The sequence below is a fragment of the Geotrypetes seraphini genome, chromosome 11 (genome assembly GCF_902459505.1).
Source record: "Geotrypetes seraphini chromosome 11, aGeoSer1.1, whole genome shotgun sequence".
Taxonomy (NCBI): Eukaryota; Metazoa; Chordata; class Amphibia; order Gymnophiona; family Dermophiidae; genus Geotrypetes; species Geotrypetes seraphini.
The window spans coordinates 133,886,423-133,905,838 of NC_047094.1; the positions used below are offsets into that span (position 1 = coordinate 133,886,423).

Consider the following 19,416-nt stretch of genomic DNA (forward strand, 5'->3'; position numbering starts at 1 on the left):
GTTAGTCTGCCCTGAAGGAGGCTTACAGGACTGCTCTCCTGAGCCTCACCACTATCAGGACGTTGAGATGGTGCATCCAGCCCCTGACCCTGAAGCCAACCAGCTAGCTGAACCAGAGCCCATGGACTGTCTAGAAACTGCCATGAGTACAGAAGCTTGCCCTATGGAAGAGAGCTGGGTTTTTGTGTGCTTAAGCTAGCAATCTTTTGGGCTTCTTTCTGGGGAACCTGTTTGCACCTGTGAGAAGTAACGGAGCAGTGCTGAGTTCCTGGCAAGGTGCCTGGAACTGGAAACCTTTTTGTTAGGCTTAATTGTGCTAGACTGTTTAGTTTATGTTTTTGTTTTTGAAAGCAAGAAAAGCTGCAATTGTGATTGTGTACCTGGGAGGTAGTTTGGGGAAGAATCCACATAATATCCTAGGTTGGGACTGTGGGGCCATTTGTGGCATTCTGTTTCTTACAGAGTAAATTTAGTGGATTCGGCTACTCCCCTCCCCCACCAACTACTGTTAAGTTGGCTGGGGTCAAGTCAGCTTCAATCTTGGCTTGAACACAACACTGTCTTTATTTATAAAAGAAGTGTGATAACTTGTTACTGCCTGTTTGCCAAAGGCGGAACGATGAAGACTGCACTCGGCGACTTACCTGTGACATCGGCAAGAAAGGTGTGAGTTGTTTGTTTTTCAACTCAATTTTACTTTTTCCTGTTTTCTTATGTTTATGGAAAGGAATGAACTGAACCCTGTTCAAGATTGATTTCCACAATAAAGTGGGACTTTATTTTCATTTGAAATTGACTGTTTTGAATCTTTTTGCTTCTTCATTGAACTGTGTGACCAGCAGGACTTCCAGCCTTCCCTGGAAGCACGTCGGACGCAGGCTGTCCTGAGCGCTGTCGGGAGCCAAGCGTATACACGGGCACCGGCAACCCCACAATGTATGTATGAATCTTTTGCCATTTATTATACTTAGGGTTACCAGATTTCCTCCTTAAATAAAAAGAGGAGATGTGGCCCCACCCCTTTCTGTCCCCAGTCACACCCCATTCCACCTAGCCCTGCTCCCATGTGAACCTCGTCTCTTCTTCCCCAAGCTCAGGGCTGTGTCTGGAGGGTCTCCAGGCACGTGTGGATGCGACATGATGACATCACATGCATATGTGTAATGTCATCACATCCATACATGCTCGGAGGCCCTCCAGATGTGGCCCCAAGCTCAAGGCTTCCCAAAATGTGGACAAACTGCTGGGTTATAAATCCGTCTGGGCACCTGGACAGTCCTCTAAAAAGAGGATGTGTCTAGGTTTCCCAGATATCTGCTAACCCTAATTATGCTCCTCCCACTGGAGGCCATATTGGAAAGAACAGTGGGGGGATTTCACTATCTTCTACATCCTTTGGGAGTTAGGAACCCAGCACCAGTCCAGAGAGAGCTTATATTCCAGGAAGAAAGTGAAGGAATTCCAGATCGATGTGTTTGAAAAGAATGAAACTCTCTTTCCTTTATGCAGTAGTGTATTACAGAAATAACACAGAGAAAATGTATAATTTGAGGGGCATAATCAAAAGAAACATCTAAGTCCAATTTGGACATGGGCGCTAGTCGCCCAAATCAGCAGTAACAGAATGTCCATTCTCGAAAAGTATGTCCAAATTTTTCTTTTTTCTTAAAATAGTCTATCTGTACGTCTAGTCGTTTGATCATCCAGACCACCCATTTGCTCTTAAATTCTTGCACGCTGTTTGCCTCGATCACCTGCACTGGGAGCTCGTTCCAAGGATCAACCACTCTTTCTTCACCGAGAGAGTGGTTGATCCTTGGAACGAGCTCCCAGTGCAGGTGATCGAGGCAAACAGAGTGCAAGAATTTAAGAGCAAATGGGATGCCCATGTGGGATCCCTTAGAGGGTTAAGCCAAGGGAACCTGCCACCAGGAGTGGGATCCCTAGGATAGTAGACTTGGGGGTGGGCAGACCTGATGGGCTATGGCCCTTATCTGCCGTCATCTTCTATGTTTCTATGTTTCTACCATTAAATCTATGTTTATACCACATTCTCGTAGAAAAAAATCATCCAAGTCTCAAACGCCTAGAACAGGGGTAGGGAACTCCGGTCCTCAAGAGCCGTATTCCAGTCGGGTTTTCAGGATTTCCCCAATGAATATGCATTGAAAGCAGTGCATGCAAATAGATCTCATGCAGATTCATTGGGGAAATCCTGAAAACCCAACTGGAATACGGCTCTCAAGGACCTGAGTTCCCTACCCCTGGCCTAGAACAAGACCTTTTGGATGTGAGAGGGGCCAGAAAAGTGATGGACTGGCCATAAAGTCATGGCAAAACAGCAATGGGGCAACTTACAGGGCACTGCTGGGAACATCACAAAAAGGGTGCCACATAAACAATTCCCCAGAATTCCCCTGCAGGTCATGGTGAACCCTCCAAAACACCCCCCAAATCTACTATACCCACCTGTCTACAACCCCAATAGACCTTATGGCTGCAGGTGCCACCTATATGGCAGTACAGTAGGGTTTAGGGGGTTTTGGTGGGCTCACATTTTCCACCATGAATGTAGTGGTTAGAGTGGCTTATGGGCCTGGGTCCGCCTCTCTATGGTTCACTAGCCCCACCCCCACCCCCAGACTACTTAAGCCACCTCTGTGCAGCTCTACTATGCTTTCTATGCCAAGTGGAGGCAGGTATGTACATTTTTATTCTGAACTTTGTGGGGGTGCTGTGTGGTCAGTGAACACGGGTGTGTGTTTATGTGTGAGGGTCTTTACTTTGTCCGTATAGTGGTTATCTGGTCACTTTGGATACCTTTTGGGTACTTATACCTGGTTTTAGATCGCCTGAGTCACACTGTATAAGTTCCGTCTAAGCAGCCTTGTCAAACTTTCGATTATCCCTGCAGTACCACTAAGTCTAGGTCGGCCCATGTCCCGCCCACTTCCTGCCCTAACCACTCCTCCAAAAACGCCCCTTTCAGCTCTGGCACACAGCGGGATTCAGAGGCCTAAAAACCCATTTCAATTTTTGGCACTTGGACGACCCTGTTTTTTAGATCACCCAAGTGCCGACGGCCGGGTTTACACGTATTTTTGTTTCGATTTTAAGCCCCTTTGTGTTGAATTTTGTTCTGTAATACCTTCCCCTATCACAGAATCCTTACTATAACTGGAAGAAATGAGGCAGGTTCAGTCCTGTAATGAGTGGTATTGCTTCCCCTAGCAGGTGAATTCAGAAGGGCATTTTAAAGGAGCCATGGTCTTTTATCCCAGGTCAAAAACAGCATCTTAATAGTTAAGCTATATAAAAGAAGGAAGGGTTAAAAATGGAAAAGTAATCCAGGTCCAATTGACCCGAAAGCCAAAGTAGAAAATGCCCATGGGCCTCTCTTCTACCTCCTCCACCCACCCTTCCCCCCCTAATAAAAATTAAATTCTATATATGAAGTAACAATTAATTGAAACCACCTTTCTATAAGCAAAAGCTATACAATGTGAGTTATTAGTTGATAATTAAGCTAAATTAAAAGCCCCATTTTGCACAGAATGTTGAGGTAAGAATGGGAATGTCAAGTTCCCCCAGTATTTTACAAAAGACTGACAAATGTAGAGCTCTTGTATAAGATGCTGACAATATATCAGGAAAATCCATTGAACATGGTGCACCTGGAACCTCCCACCATCTTGATGAGTTCTTGTATAAGATGCTGACAATATATCAGGAAAATCCATTGAACATGGTACAACTAGAACCTCCCACCATCTTGATGAGCTCTTGTATAAGATGCTGACAAATATATCAGGAAAATTCATTGAAACAAGTTCGCACCTGGAACCTCCCACCATCTTGATGAGTTCTTGTATAAGATGCTGACAATATATCAGGAAAATCACATTGAACATGGTACAACTAGAACCTCCCACCATCCTTGATGAGCTCTTGATATAAGATGCTGACAAATATATCAGGAACATCCATTGAACATGGTGCACCTGGAACCTCCCACCATCTTGATGAGTTCTTGTATAAGATGCTGACAGTATATCAGGAAAATCCATTGAACATGGTGCAACTAGAACCTCCCAGCATCTTGATGAGCTCTTGTATAAGATGCTTGACAAATATATTTGGAATCTCCACCATCTTAATGAGCTCTTGTATAAGATGCTGACAATATATCAGGAAAATCCATTGAACATGGTGCACCTGGAACTCCCACCATCTTGATGAGCTCTTGTATAAGATGCTGACAAATATATCAGGAAAATCCATTGAACATGGTGTACCTGGAACCTCCCACCATCTTGATGAGCTCTTGTATAAGATGCTGACAAATATATCTGGAATCTCCCACCATCTTGATGAGCTCTTGTATAAGATGCTGACAAATGTATCAGGAAAATCCATTGAACATGGTGCACCTGGAACCTCCCACCATCTTGATGAGCTCTTGTATAAGATGCTGACAAATATATCAGGAAAATCCATTGAACATGGTGCACCTGGAACCTCCCACCATCTTGATGAGCTTCTTGTATAAGATGCTGACATATATATCAGGAAAATCCACTGAACATGGTGCACCTGGAACCTCCCACCATCTTGATGAGTTCTTGTATAAGATGCTGACAATATATCAGGAAAATCCATTGAACATGGTACTAACTAGAACCTCCCATCCATCTTGATGAGCTCTTGTATAAGATGCTGACAAATATATCTGGAACCTCCCACCATCTTGATGAGCTCTTGTATAAGATGCTGACATATATATCAGGAAAATCCATTGAACATGGTACACCTAGAACCTCCCACCATCTTGATGAGCTCTTGTATAAGATGCTGACAAATATATCAGGAAAATTCATTGAACATGGTGCACCTGGAACCTCCCACACATCCTTGATGAGTTCTTGTATAGATGCTGACAATATATCAGGAAAATCCATTGAACTTGGTACAACTAGAACCTCCCACCATCTTGATGCAGCTCTTGTTATAAGATGCTGACAAATATATCTGGATATCTCCCACCATCTTGATGAGCTCTTGTATAAGATGCTGACAAATATATCAGGAAAATCCATTGAACATGGTGCACCTGGAACCTCCTACCATCTTGATGAGCTACTTGTATAAGATGCTGACAAATATATCAGGAAAATCCATTGAACATGGTGCAACTAGAACCTCCCCACTTATCCTTGATGAGTCTTGTATAAGATGCTGACAAATATATCAGGAAACTCCATTGAACATGGTTGCAACTAGAACCTCCCACCATCTTGATGAGCTCTTGTATAAGATGCTGACAATATATCTAGAACCTCCCACCATCTTGATGAGCTCTTGTATAAGATGCTGACAAATATATCAGGAAAATCCATTGAACATGGTGTACCTGGAACCTCCCACCATCTTGATGAGCTCTTGTATAAGATGCTGACAAATATATCAGGAAAATCCATTGAACATGGTGCAACTAGAACCTCCCACCATCTTGATGAGTTCTTGTATAAGATGCTGACAGTATATCAGGAAAATCCATTGAACATGGTGCAACTAGAACCTCCCACCATCTTGATGAGCTCTTGTATAAGATGCTGACAAATATATCTGGAATCTCCCACCATCTTGATGAGCTCTTGTATAAGATGCTGACAAATGTATCAGGAAAATCCATTGAACATGGTGCAACTAGAACCTCCCACCATCTTGATGAGCTCTTGTATAAGATGCTGACAAATATATCAGGAAAATTCATTGAACATGGTGCACCTGGAACCTCCCACCATCTTGATGAGCTCTTGTATAAGATGCTGACAATATATCAGGAAAATCCATTGAACATGGTACAACTAGAACCTCCCACCATCTTGATGAGCTCTTGTATAAGATGCTGACAAATATATCTGGAATCTCCCACCATCTTGATGAGCTCTTGTATAAGATGCTGACATATATATCAGGAAAATCCATTGAACATGGTGCACCTGGAATCTCCCACCATCTTGATGAGCTCTTGTATAAGATGCTGACAAATGTATCAGGAAAATCCATTGAACATGGTGCAACTAGAACCTCCCACCATCTTGATGAGTTCTTGTATAAGATGCTGACAGTATATCAGGAAAATCCATTGAACATGGTGCAACTAGAACCTCCCACCATCTTGATGAGCTCTTGTATAAGATGCTGACAAATATATCTGGAATCTCCCACCATCTTGATGAGCTCTTTTATAAGATGCTGACAAATGTATCAGGAAAATCCATTGAACATGGTGCACCTGGAACCTCCCACCATCTTGATGAGCTCTTGTATAAGATGCTGACAAATATATCAGGAAAATCCATTGAACATGGTGTACCTGGAACCTCCCACCATCTTGATGAGCTCTTGTATAAGATGCTGACAAATGTATCAGGAAAATCCATTGAACATGGTGCAACTAGAACCTCCCACCATCTTGATGAGTTCTTGTATAAGATGCTGACAATATATCAGGAAAATCCATTGAACATGGTACAACTAGAACCTCCCACCATCTTGATGAGCTCTTGTATAAGATGCTGACAAATATATCAGGAAAATCCATTGAACATGGTGCACCTGGAACCTCCCACCATCTTGATGAGCTCTTGTATAAGATGCTGACAAATGTATCAGGAAAATCCATTGAACATGGTGCACCTGGAACCTCCCACCATCTTGATGAGCTCTTGTATAAGATGCTGACAAATGTATCAGGAAAATCCATTGAACATGGTGCAACTAGAACCTCCCACCATCTTGATGAGCTCTTGTATAAGATGCTGACAAATATATCTGGAAAATCCTGGACAGCAGAGTAAGACATCTTGAGGTCCTTTTACTAAGGCGTGCTAACCGATTTAGTGTGCGCTAATTGACTTAGCACGCACTAAAGATTAGCACGTGCTAAATGCTAAGGCGCCTATAGAATATAATGAGCGCCTTAGTATTTAGCGCATGCTAATCATTAGCATGCGCTAAATCGGTTAGCACGCCTTAGCAAAAGGTTGATCACAGCTTTATTCATTCATTTACCCTGATCTCTAACCGACATACAGAGTTTCCAAAGTTTTGTGACTCCGGTGATCAACTAATTTTTAGTAAAATGCTGTATTTTATTAGAACTTAGTAACTCCCCCCTTTCTGCACCAATGAGCCAAAAAAACCCCAAACAAACCACCCTAACAAATGCACATCCTTAAAGCTTAGTATATTGAGATTTGAGGCACATTGAAAGCAATGAAGTTAAGAAGCTTTCAAGGCGCTTCAGTTTCCAAACTGAATATCTTCCATTTAGCACAGTCATTATTCAAATAAGTTAACTGCAAAAGGTTCTCTTGAGCACTGAAGAATATGCAATTAGCTGTTTTATAATTTATGATTTGTTTGCTACATTTTTCACCGCATAATTTTATTCTCATATTCTTGATTAATCCAACCATGCTGATGGACTTTGTTAATTTGTTTTGACCTTGTATGATAATTTATGCCTTTTTCACTCATACGGGAATTTTAATGACTATCTTAATTCAGAGTAAACTTAGAATCCAGTACTAAGCATTCATCAACGTAGACAGCAAAAGAAACAAGACATTTAAAAAAGTGATTTTCATTTCATTCTCTCATAATTTCTCTTGATGAGTTAGTGCAAGGGGGGGTCTACATTCCCTTATGTTAAGGAACAGAAATATGAGATAAAAACGGTGACCAAAAACTGAGATTCAGTTCCAAACCAAAGAGGAAATTGCACAACAGGTTTGGTTTGTGAACCGCAGAAACAATCTGTGAGGGAACAGCTAAGAAAGAGTACTCATCTGAGCCATAAAGACAGGCATTCCAACTCCTCCAATAGGAGCGGCAGGTGGGTATTTCTCTCCAATCTGGTCCCAGGGTGGTGCTTGGAGGAGGAGTCTACTGCCCTAGAGGAAGTAGGAGTTTGGAGCAGAGCTCAGTTCCTCTATGGGGAGGCCATGGTGAAAGAAGCTGGAGCAACCAGGGGAGCTCAGAACATTTTACATGAATGTATTCAGGTACTCAAACATTTTTCCCTGCCTATCCTGGCTGGCTCACAATCTATTTAATGTACCTGGGGCAATGGGGGGGGGATTAAGTGACTTGCCCAGGGTCACAAGAAACAGCATGGATTTGAACCCACAACCTCAGGTTGCTGAGGCTGTAACTCTAACCACTAGGCCACACAGAATAATGCTTAGTGGCGGGATATGTGCCCAACTTTAGGGCTTTACATCAACTGAACCTTGGCGTATATCCCTGAGAAGGGTTACCAGATTTTACGGAGGTAAAATCCAAACCCGTGACGCAGTGTTATCTTGAACTGCACTGGTTGCAGAATCCGGTCCTCAATCCTGCCATAAATCCTCCTTCCTAAGTTAGGTGTAGATCTAGGTATACCATATGGCTCCAGAAAAGGAGAACGGATTGAGACATCCGTATTTTACTTCCATTGCTATCAATGGAAGTAAAACACGGATGTTTTAATCTAGGGTTATGAGATTTTCTTTTGGGAAAATCTGGACTGATGGCCACGCCCCCATGACCGCCCAGTTCTGCCTCTTTCCTGCCCTGTTCCACCCAAAGCCCCGCCTCCAGACAGCATACAAGTGCATCATCTCCTGCTGCCTTGGTACCGAGTCTTGTGATAACACCAGCAGGGTCACAAAGTTCTCACCACTAGATTTGCCCCTTCCTGCAGGAAATGATGTATTTGTATTCTTCTCCTGCTCTGACATGTTCTGACCAGCGAGCATCAACGCCATTAAAGAAAATGCAATAACCTGACATGCTCTGCTTTGTCCCTGAATACTCCGCAATTAGGTTAGTTCAGTTTTGCTGAGGACTTATATTGCCTTACATCCCTTGTTAGGGAAAGAACAAAGCAGTCTATAATTTCCAATCAAAAATAGAGAACACAGTAAGAGAGAGACAAAAGAGAGAAGTGTTTGCTGGTATGATCTGTTATTAGGACCTCATGTTTCTTCAAAGGCTAGAGAGAATAAATCATTTTTTTAAAGCAGCTTTAAAGCATAAATGTTTGATTTCATCCCATAAAGGTATGAGGAATTGAGTTCCATTCTACGAACTAAAACAGAAAATAGTTGAAGGGGAAATTCTATATGAGGTACCTAAAAATAGGTGTCTACCTTAATTAGGAAATTGACTTCAGTTATGAGCTTTATCAAGCTCGTAATTAAAAAAAAAAAAAATTAATTGGGATATAGGTGCCTATCCTCTTAGGCGCGATTCTACAGAAGATAGGCGCTTATCGCATGGTGCGTAGCAACGCCTAATACCAAAGTAGGCGTGTTTACAAAAAATCAATTAAAATAACGAGTTTCTAAAAATGTTCAAAAGATATAGGGGTCCTTTTATTAAGGTTGTGCTCATCAATTTTCTGTGTGCTAAAGATTAGCTCTTTTAAGGCATCTCAGCATGTGCTAATCTTTAAAGCACACTAAATCGGTTAGCACGCCTTAATAAAAAGACCCCTTAATAGGAAGAAACTTTCCTTAATTCAGTAGGAAGATCGTTCCAAAGTTTGGTTCCTACATAGTCAAAAGATTTGCTCATCAAAGACTTCAAGCCAATATATTTACTTGTTGAATAATTGAGTTTCATAGAATGCTGGAAACGAGAAGCAATCCTACTCACTAGCCAGGATAAACATCTTAATAAACCTTCAGGTCTCATACCATATAACATTTTAGATACGAATGTAACTACTTTAAAATTTATTCTCTTCTCAACTGTCAACCAACGCAATTGATTGAAAAGTAGAGTCACCCGATCATATTTCTTAGCTTTGAATACCAGACGCGCCCCTGTGTTCTGAGGTAATTGCAACCTATATTTCAACCTCAGTGTAATAGCACAGTACAATTCATTGCAATCATTTAACGGGGGTAAAATAAATACTCTAAATATTGTTTGAAAAGTATTAGTAGAAAGGACAGAACATATTGCAAGTAGTTGACGTAATTGAAAAAAAAACCGCTCTTACTCAGTTCAATAACTTGGTTCTCAAAAGTCAAACCACAATCCAGTATAATACTCCAAACCCATGATTTCTCCTCAACTATAAGTATCTCGCCAGTAGACAATGCTATTTTATTACCCATAAAACCTTTTGGATTCCCAAAACAAACCAGCTTGGTCTTCTGTTTATTGAATCTTAAAAAAATAACAGAAGTTCAATTATCTAAATACATCTAAAAGCCTCCTCAATTTTTTGTAACGATGGACTCAAAATAAAATGATGGCATCTACTAGAGTGTACACTTTAACAAGTCTACATCAAATCTCTAGGTCATTGATTCAAGTCTACATCAAATCTCTAGGTCTACATCAAATCTCTAGGTCATTGATTCAAGTCTACATCAAATCTCTAGGTCTACATCAAATCTCTAGGTCATTGATTCAAGTCTACATCAAATCTCTAGGTCATTGATTCAAGTCTACATCAAATCTCTAGGTCTACATCAAATCTCTAGGTCATTGATTCAAGTCTACATCAAATCTCTAGGTCAAGTGATTCAAGTCTACATCAAGATCTCTAGGTCATTGATTCAAGGTCTACATCAAATCTCTAGGTCATTGATTCAAGTCTACATCAAAATCTCTTAGGTCATTGATTCAAGTCTACATCAAATCTCTAGGTCATTGATTCAAGTCTACATCAAATCTCTAGGGTCATTGATTCAAGTCCTACATCAAATCTCTAGGTCATGATTCAAGTCTACATCAAAATCTCTAGGTCATGTGATTCAAGTCTACATCAAATCTCTAGGTCTACATCAAATCTCTAGGTCTACATCAAATCTCTAGGTCATTGATTCAAGTCTACATCAAATCTCTAGGTCTACATCAAATCTCTAGGTCATTGATTCAAGTCTACATCAAATCTCTAGGTCATTGATTCAAGTCCAATTCAAGGTACCTATTGAAAAGCAGCATACACAGTTCGAAAATAGTAGGAAACATACTGTAATTCCCAAAATGCCCTAAAACAGAATGTTTCAACCAAAATCCCTTCCCATTAGAATCTTCTGTTATCCCAAAGCAGAAAAGGAAATAATCTTCTTCGTCAATACCCCCATTAAAATAACAGTTCAGTATTTATTTTGGAATAAAAAATACATAGAAAACCAATATATCATAGCACCAAAATACCATAATCCATTTGCTCTGGCCATTTTTGACTTTCTGTTGCAGCTAAAGATTGATGTGCTATTTCAAATTATAACCCTGTTTTCTGCATCCTCCAATTCTACTGAAGATTATTCCATGTAACTTACACTAGAAACAAGGATGTCTAATAAAAATGATACAGCCGTCACACATTTAGCAGAATTTACTTCTGCTATTCAAATGTAATAGTAATAATTTGGAAAGTAGACAGCCTTCTGGAGACATAAATAGAACATATAAATTGCCATACTGGGACAGACCGAAGGTCCATCAAGCCCAGTATCCTGTTTCCAACAATGGCCAACCCAAGAAGCTGGCAGAAACCCAACGAGTCGCAACATTCCAGAGCAGAGATTGTGATGTTATAATGCCTCATTCCACCAATATCTAAGACCAGCTTCATCAGTGATGTCACAATGGCTTGATTGTCTTATACTTGGCTCACCTAAGAACATAAGAATTGCTGTACTGGGACAGACCGAAAGTCCATCAAGCCCAGTATCCTGTTTCCAACAGTGGCCAACCCAGGTCCCAAGAACCTGGCAGAAACTCATAGAGTAGCAACATTCCATGAATATAGCTTTTCAGAAGGTTAGACTGTGCAAGTCTTTGTCTGCTGTCATCTACTAAGTTACTATGGGCTCCTTTTATCAAGCAGCGGTAGGGCTGTTTACCGTGGACCAGTGAGGTAAATGCTCCAATGCTTATTCAATTCCTATGAGCGTCAGAGCTTTACCTAGGCAGCCATGGTAAAAAGCTCTACCGCTGCTTGATAAAAGGAGCTCTATGTTAGAAGTAGCACCATATATATCTATCTCATGCATATTTATTAGATCCTATCCTGAAAATCTGGTCTGTTTACAGCCCTTGAGGAATGAACTTGGACAAGTTAACCTCCAAGAAACGACGTAACGGGATGGGTTTTTCAATCATCTTTGCAGAAAGGCTGTACTTTGATAAGGTCCAAAGTCAAACACGATTTGGATATGACCTCGTTTCTGTGAATGGGATATTTTACCAGCTCCGGCTTGTAAGTTTGTGCAATAGAGACATTTTGGAAGAAGCTAGATCATTCTTCAACTAACCTGCTAATTGAGTGTCATCTTCTAACAATGCAATTCACTTATCTTAAAGATAAATTCAAATAAAGAAGAAAAAAAAAAAATGCCTGTAAACACCTTGGGAAAGATATTTTAAATATCACTAAAACTGACACAGGCCTAGACTAAAGCATCTCCCCCTTCCACCCGTGACTTACCTTTTACTATTAATTCAGCATAGTTGGAAACTCCAGAGCCTCCATCTGACCTAATGACACATCTGTACTTGCTGATGCTGGGCTGAGAGGTGTCCGCCACGCTAACAGTGGCAGAAAACCGCCTGTGGTTGACGACCCTCGTTACCATGAGTGCCGTGTCCCTTCCATTCCATTGCTGCAAGAATCATAAAGAATGTATTGTAAGTCAAGGCTGGGAAATGTCTAGGATGTGCTTGGAAACATTGGAACAGTTATGATGTGGAAAGCACTATCCGTGTAAACAGAGCATTACAAGTGACAAATGTGCCCCGTGTGACATGGCCCTCAAGTCTTGTGGTGTTATTTTGATTGAGGCACTAGAGTGGCCAGGAGCACAGTAACATAGTAGATGATGGCAGATAAAGACCCGAATGGTCCATCCAGTCTGCCCAACCTGATTCAATTTAAATTTTTTTAATTTTTTTCTTCTTAGCTATTTCTGGGCAAGAATCCAAAGCTCTACTCGGTACTTGTGCTTGGGTTCCTACTGCCGAAATCTCTGTTAAATCCTACTTCATTCCATCTAAACCCTCCCAGCCATTGAAGCCCTCTCCAGCCCATCCTCCCCCAAACAGCCATATACAGACACAGACCGTGCAAGTCTGCCCAGTACTGGCCTTAGTTCAATATTTAATATTATTTTCTGATTCTAGATCCTCTGTGCTCATCCAATGTTTCTTTGAACTCAGTCACCGTTTTCCTCTCCACCACCTCTCTCGGGAGCGCATTCCAAGCATCTACCACCCTCTCCGTAAAGTAGAATTTCCTAACATTGCTCTTGAATCTACCACCCCTCAACCTCAAATTATGTCCTCTAGTTTTACCATTTTCCTTTCTCTGGAAAATATTTGAGCAATTGGGTATCCCTCCTAGCTGACCCCCCCTTGGATGCCCAAGGCACAACAAAGGAGTCGTGAGGAGGAGGTGTCAATAATTCAGCCATGGGTGTAAAGTTCAAAGTTCACTTTATTGATAGTAGATAGTGTTTCGGCATCTATGCCTTCGTCAAGAGTCTCAATTTGCTGGTAGTTCTATCACATAAATAGAGCATGCCCCAAATTTGGGGAAACAAAGCCAAATGAAAAGAAAATAAACTGAAAATGTTTGCATACGTTGCCAACAAAAACTGAAATTGCAGCGAAGGGTTGGACCTCCCGGGGTGCTGTCGCAGGGTGTGCTGGTAGAGAAAGAATATTGGGCCATGGGGGGAAGAGTGCAGGGAGCCCATGGTGCGGTGATGCTGGGTCCCAGCACCCCCAGGCACCTCCTTCCCTCACTACACTGCTGAGGCACTCAATCACCACCTCCTTCTGAGCAGAATATTCTGGAACTGTGTTATTTTACCTGAAGCCAGAGCTTGTCATGCTGTGACCATTTGCCCCCAGCGATGCACTGGAATGTCGCGTTCTGCCCGACATTCACTTCCACATTCTGAAGCCGCAAGAAGTGAGGCGCTTTCCCTAAAGGAAAGAATGGATGTCAGTGCTAAATAATAATAATAATAACTTTATTTTTTCAACTGCAATACTTCGCAATTCAGTGCGGTTCAGAACAAGAAAAACTGTGAAATCACAGTGATAATACATCTAAATGCATAATTAGATAATAACACATTCTTCATGATTGACAAATGTCTTTATACAAATTTATCAAACAAATACATTTTCAATGATCTTCTGAAAGCCTGGTAAGAGGGAGAAGTTGAGATCAATCCACTTAAACTCTTATTCCATTTCCCTGCTTGGAAAGATAAAGTTCTATTGAGAAATCTTTTTATATATGCAGCCTTTTAATGATGGGGAAAAAAACCCAAGGAAATACCACGTGTACGGCAAGTATTTTCAGATAAATTAAAGTGATTTAGGAGATAGCTTGGAGCAAAGCCAGACAATGTTTTATAACAGGGACAGGCAAATTTAAAAATTAGTCTCGCCTCAGCCGAGAGCCAATGCAACTTTTGATAATAAGGTGTTACATGTTCCGATTTTTTCAAATTAAAAATTCAACGCACTGCCGTATTTGGGATAATTCTCATCTTCTTAATAGTTTTCTTCTAACATAGTAGATGACGGCAGATAAAGACCCGAATGGTCCATCCAGTCTGCCCAACCTGATTCAATTTAAATTTTTTTTTTTAATTTTTTTAAATTTTTCTTCTTAGCTATTTCTGGGCTAAGAATCCAAAGCTTTTACCCGGTACTGTGCTTGGGTTCCAACTGCCAAAATCTCTGTTAAGACTTACTCCAGCCCATCTACACCCTCCCAGCCATTGAAGCCCTCCCCATGCCCATCCTCCACCAAACGGCCATATACAGACACAGACCGTACAAGTCTGCCCAGTAACTGGCCTAGTTCAATATTTAATCTTATTTTCTGATTCTAAATCCTCTGTGTTCATCCCACTGCTTCTTTGAACTCAGTCACAGTTTTACTCTCCACCACCTCTCTCGGGAGCGCATTCCAGGCATCCACCACCCTCTTCAGTAAAGTAGAATTTCCTAACATTGCCTTTGAATCTACCACCCCTCAACCTCAAATTATGTCCTCTGGTTTTACCATTTTCCTTTCTCTGGAAAAGATTTTGTTCTACGTTAATACCCTTCAAGTATTTGAACGTCTGAATCATATCTCCCCTGTCTCTCCTTTCCTCTAGGGTATACATATTCAGGGCTTCCAGTCTCTCCTCATACGTCTTCTGGCGCAAGCCTCCTATCATTTTCGTCACCCTCCTCTGGACCGCCTCAAGTCTTCTTACGTCTTTCGCCAGATACGGTCTCCAAAACTGAACACAATACTCCAAGTGGGGCCTCACCAATGACCTGTACAGGGGCATCAACACCTTCTTCCTTCTACTGACTGATAGATGATAGTACAGTATTTCAGTGGGCTTAGAACCAGAGACTGCACCAGCAATCTGAAAGACGAAAAATCAAAATAAGATTTTATGGTGCGGGGTTTCCACAATATGAAGAAGCGTTTTTTTAACCAAAGCGTCAATTTGAGCATCAAGAAACATGAGAAAGACTGCCAATGTGTGTTTCATGTACCTGAACTATTAGGAAAAAGTAAATCTTTTGACAAATTAGAATGTAGAAACAAAAAAAAAAAAAAGAGAGGGGTTTTTTTTTCCATCCGTATCCTTAATGAATGCTGAAAAGGCTAATAAAACTTAATGTACCAAGCTGATAAAAATGTGATGATTTTCACCATTGTGTGCTCTTTCACTGACACCATCATCATTCTCCTGAGAAGAATGAAAACGTCATTGTCATCACTCCAGTGTTATTGCACAGCCAGGGGAAAAATACTAGAGACGTTTTGCAAAATATCCTGACTATAAAGTGAAAAGGTTTTTTTTTTTTTTAGACAAGATCCAGGCATTAAAAGAACATGCTCAAATACAATCGCACGTCGTTCCTTTGGAACGAGAATCTGTGTGTTCTCGGGCTCCTTTAATCAGCTCTTGCCGTTGTCCATCCAGAAGATTCTATCTTCCATGGGGGACCTCTCATATACTGACAGACTGAAAAAGCTGGGGCTTTTCTCCCTGGAAAAGCGACGACTCAGGGGAGACATGATAGAAACCTTCAAGATCATGAAGGGCATAGAAAAAGTGGATAGGGACACATTTTTCAAACTAAGGGGAACCACAGGTACAAGGGGGCACTCAGAGAAATTGAAAGGGGGAAAGATTTAGAACAAACGTCAGGAAGTTCTTTTTCACCCAGAGGGTGGTGGATACATGGAACGCGCTGCCGGAGGATGTGATAGGCAGAAGTACGCTACAGGGCTTCAAAGAAGGTTTGGATGGGTACCTGGAGGACAAAGGGATTGAGAGGTAGGTTATAGGGACAGGATTAGAGGTAAATTATAAAATTAGTCAGAGACCACTGTTCAGGCAGTGGGCCTGATGGGCCGCCGCGGGAGCGGACCGCTGTGCGAGATGGACCTCTGGTCTGCCTCAGCGGAGGCAACTTCTTATGTTCTTACGGAACTGCTCGCCTCGCTTACGAACACCACGCTTTCTCAACTTGTCAAAAATTCTCAGTTTCAGTAAGTCATGTATAATTTATCATAGGTCAAACTCAACATTATCATCTGCCAGGATATGTTTTTGAAATCTTGACAAAAAGCAAGAGTTTTATCTGCTATTAAAGACAACATGGTTCCAACTTCTGTAACTCATTACTGACTTGTGCCAGCTTTCCTTTTGAGCTTCCACCGTGGCTGTAACACTGAAGCTTCTGTGGCTGGAATTAAGTGATGAATAAAATTAGACTTAAGAGGTTATATTAAAACAGTTCCTCATGTAAATAGCTATAGCTTTTTTCTTTTTATCTCCATTCTTACGGAACAACCTTCCACAAGTTATTCAAAGTGGAAAGGGGAGAGTGTGGTGCAGTGGTTAAAGCTACAACCTCAGCACCCTGAGATTGTGGGTTCGAACCCACACAGCTCCTTGTGACCCTAGGCAAGTCACTTTATCTCCCCATTGCCCCAGGCACATTAGATAGTGTGAGACCCCCCAGGACAGACATGGGAAAATGCTTGAGTACTTGAATAAATTCACGTGAACCATTCTGAGCTTCCCTGGGAGAACAGTAGAGAAAATGGAATACATAAATAATGTGAAAAGTTTCTGTCTCTGGTAACCAGAGCTGAGATTGTGACATCATAATGCCTCAGTCCACCAATAAGAGCCAACCTCATCAGTGATGTCACAATGGCTTGATGGTCCTAGACTTGGCTCACTTTTGCTACATTTTGATTTCTAGAGTGGTGCAGTGGTTAAAGCTACAGATTCAGCACCCTGAGGTTGTGGGTTCAAACCCACGCTGCTCCTTGTGACCCGGGCAAGTCACTTAATCCCCCCCCCATTGCCCCAGGCACATTAGATCGTGTGAGACCCCCAGGACAGACATGGGAAAATGCTTGAGTAGTTGAATAAATTCACGTGAACCATTCTGAGCTTCCCTGGGAGAACAGTAGAGAAAATGGAATACATAAATAATGTGAAAAGTTTCTGTCTCTGGTAACCAGAGCTGAGATTGTGACATCATAATGCCTCAGTCCACCAATAAGAGCCAACCTCATCAGTGATGTCACAATGGCTTGATGGTCCTAGACTTGGCTCACTTTTGCTATATTTTGATTTCTAGAGTGGTGCAGTGGTTAAAGCTACAGATTCAGCACCCTGAGGTTGTGGGTTCAAACCCAAGCTGCTCCTTGTGACCCGGGCAAGTCACTTAATCCCCCCCCATTGCCCCAGGTACATTAGATAGAGTGTGAGTTCCTGAATCAATTCATGTAAACCATTCTGAGCTCCCCTGGGAGAACAGCATAAAAAACAGAATAAATAAATTTTCATTTCCAAAATTTGTCTCTTTTGAAAACTCATTTCTTCACTTTGGCATGTAATTTGAGGCAATTTTTAGATTGTCAGTGGACATGAGAAGACGGCATTCAGGAGACCACAGGAAAAATAGGTTTTTTGGTTTTTTCTTTCTTCTCCCCTGCGAAGGAAGAGGTGATTCCTGGACGTGTCTTGACTACAACCAATAGCCACTCTGCTTAGCTGAGACCCCGAAACACGGCTGAGGTTGGGAATCCACTCCAGGATTTGTGTCCACCAGGCTTCCCTCCTTGCAGGGTTACTGGCTAGTCTCCTGGGGAAGGCAGAGCCGAAACTGGGATCCGAGTCAACAGAAAAGACTGGTTCTCCAATCGAGCAATTATTTTGGGACTTTATTTCGATATATTCCTATTTATGGACTTGAATATAATAAATGGAACCGTTTGGGTTCTTTAGACATCTGGCTTGCCTCTTTTGTTGCTTAGTTTTACTTTCTCTTGAGGCGAGTTTCTGTCTTCTTTCTCTCCTTTTGAACAATTAATTCAACACACATCTGTTACAATGATTTGCAAAGTCCAAAGACATGACCATGTAACTTCTCTGTTATTCGACAGCGTTGCCTCTCAGTTGTACGGAGGATTCAATTTAAGATCCTCCTATCGGTTTATTGGGCATTATATAGTGTCCTCCTCAATACATAACAACTATGCTTAAGTTTACAATTTATTAAAATGTATTATTCTGTCTTTACTGAACAAACAAGACAAAGCAGTGTATAGTCTAAAACAATGAAGATGAAATGAACCCGATTAAGGACATAAGACTAGCCTTACTGGGTCAGACTAATGGTCCATCAAGCCCAGTAGCCCGTTCTCAGGGTGGCCAATCCAGGTCACTAGTACCTGGCCAAAACCCAAGGAGTAGCAACATTCCAGCATCTCAAAGAATAGCAAGATTCCGGAACCCCACTGAGAGCAACAGTCCAGAGCTGAGATTGTGATGTCATAATGCCTCATTCCACAGTGCTTCAGAGCCAACCTCATCAGTGATGTCACAATGGTTTGATTGTCCTATACTTGGCTCATGCAAGAACATAATAACAGCCATACTGGGTCAGACCAACGGTCCATTTAGTCCAGTAGCCCATTCTCACGGTGACCAATCCAGGTCACTAGTACCTGGCCAAAACCCAAAGAGTAGCAACATTCCAGCATCTCAAAGAATAGCAAGATTCCGTAACCCCAAATAGGAGCAACATTCCAGCATCTCAAAGAATAGCAAGATTCCGGAACCCCACTGAGAGCAACAGTCCAGAGCTGAGATTGTGATGTCATAATGCCTCATTCCACAGTGCCTCAGAGCCAACCTCATCAGTGATGTCACAATGGTTTGATTGTCCTATACTTGGCTCATGCAAGAACATAATAACAGCCATACTGGGTCAGACCAACGGTCCATTTAGTCCAGTAGCCCATTCTCACGGTGACCAATCCAGGTCACTAGTACCTGGCCAAAACCC

At 41.7% G+C, this 19,416-nt stretch overlaps 1 protein-coding gene across 6 annotated transcripts in view; it reads right to left on the minus strand.

Moving 5' to 3' along the window:
* PTPRT (protein tyrosine phosphatase receptor type T) overlaps window positions 1-19,416 on the minus strand; it is a 680,142-nt gene that overhangs the window by 314,193 nt on the left and 346,533 nt on the right. For all 6 annotated transcript variants that reach the window (XM_033963545.1, XM_033963543.1, XM_033963541.1 and 3 more), the window contains exons 5-6: window positions 13,889-14,004; window positions 12,506-12,680 (exon numbers count right to left, since the gene is read on the minus strand). In XM_033963545.1, coding sequence (XP_033819436.1) covers window positions 12,506-12,680; window positions 13,889-14,004 — 291 coding nt within the window. The remainder of the gene's footprint in view (window positions 1-12,505; window positions 12,681-13,888; window positions 14,005-19,416) is intronic.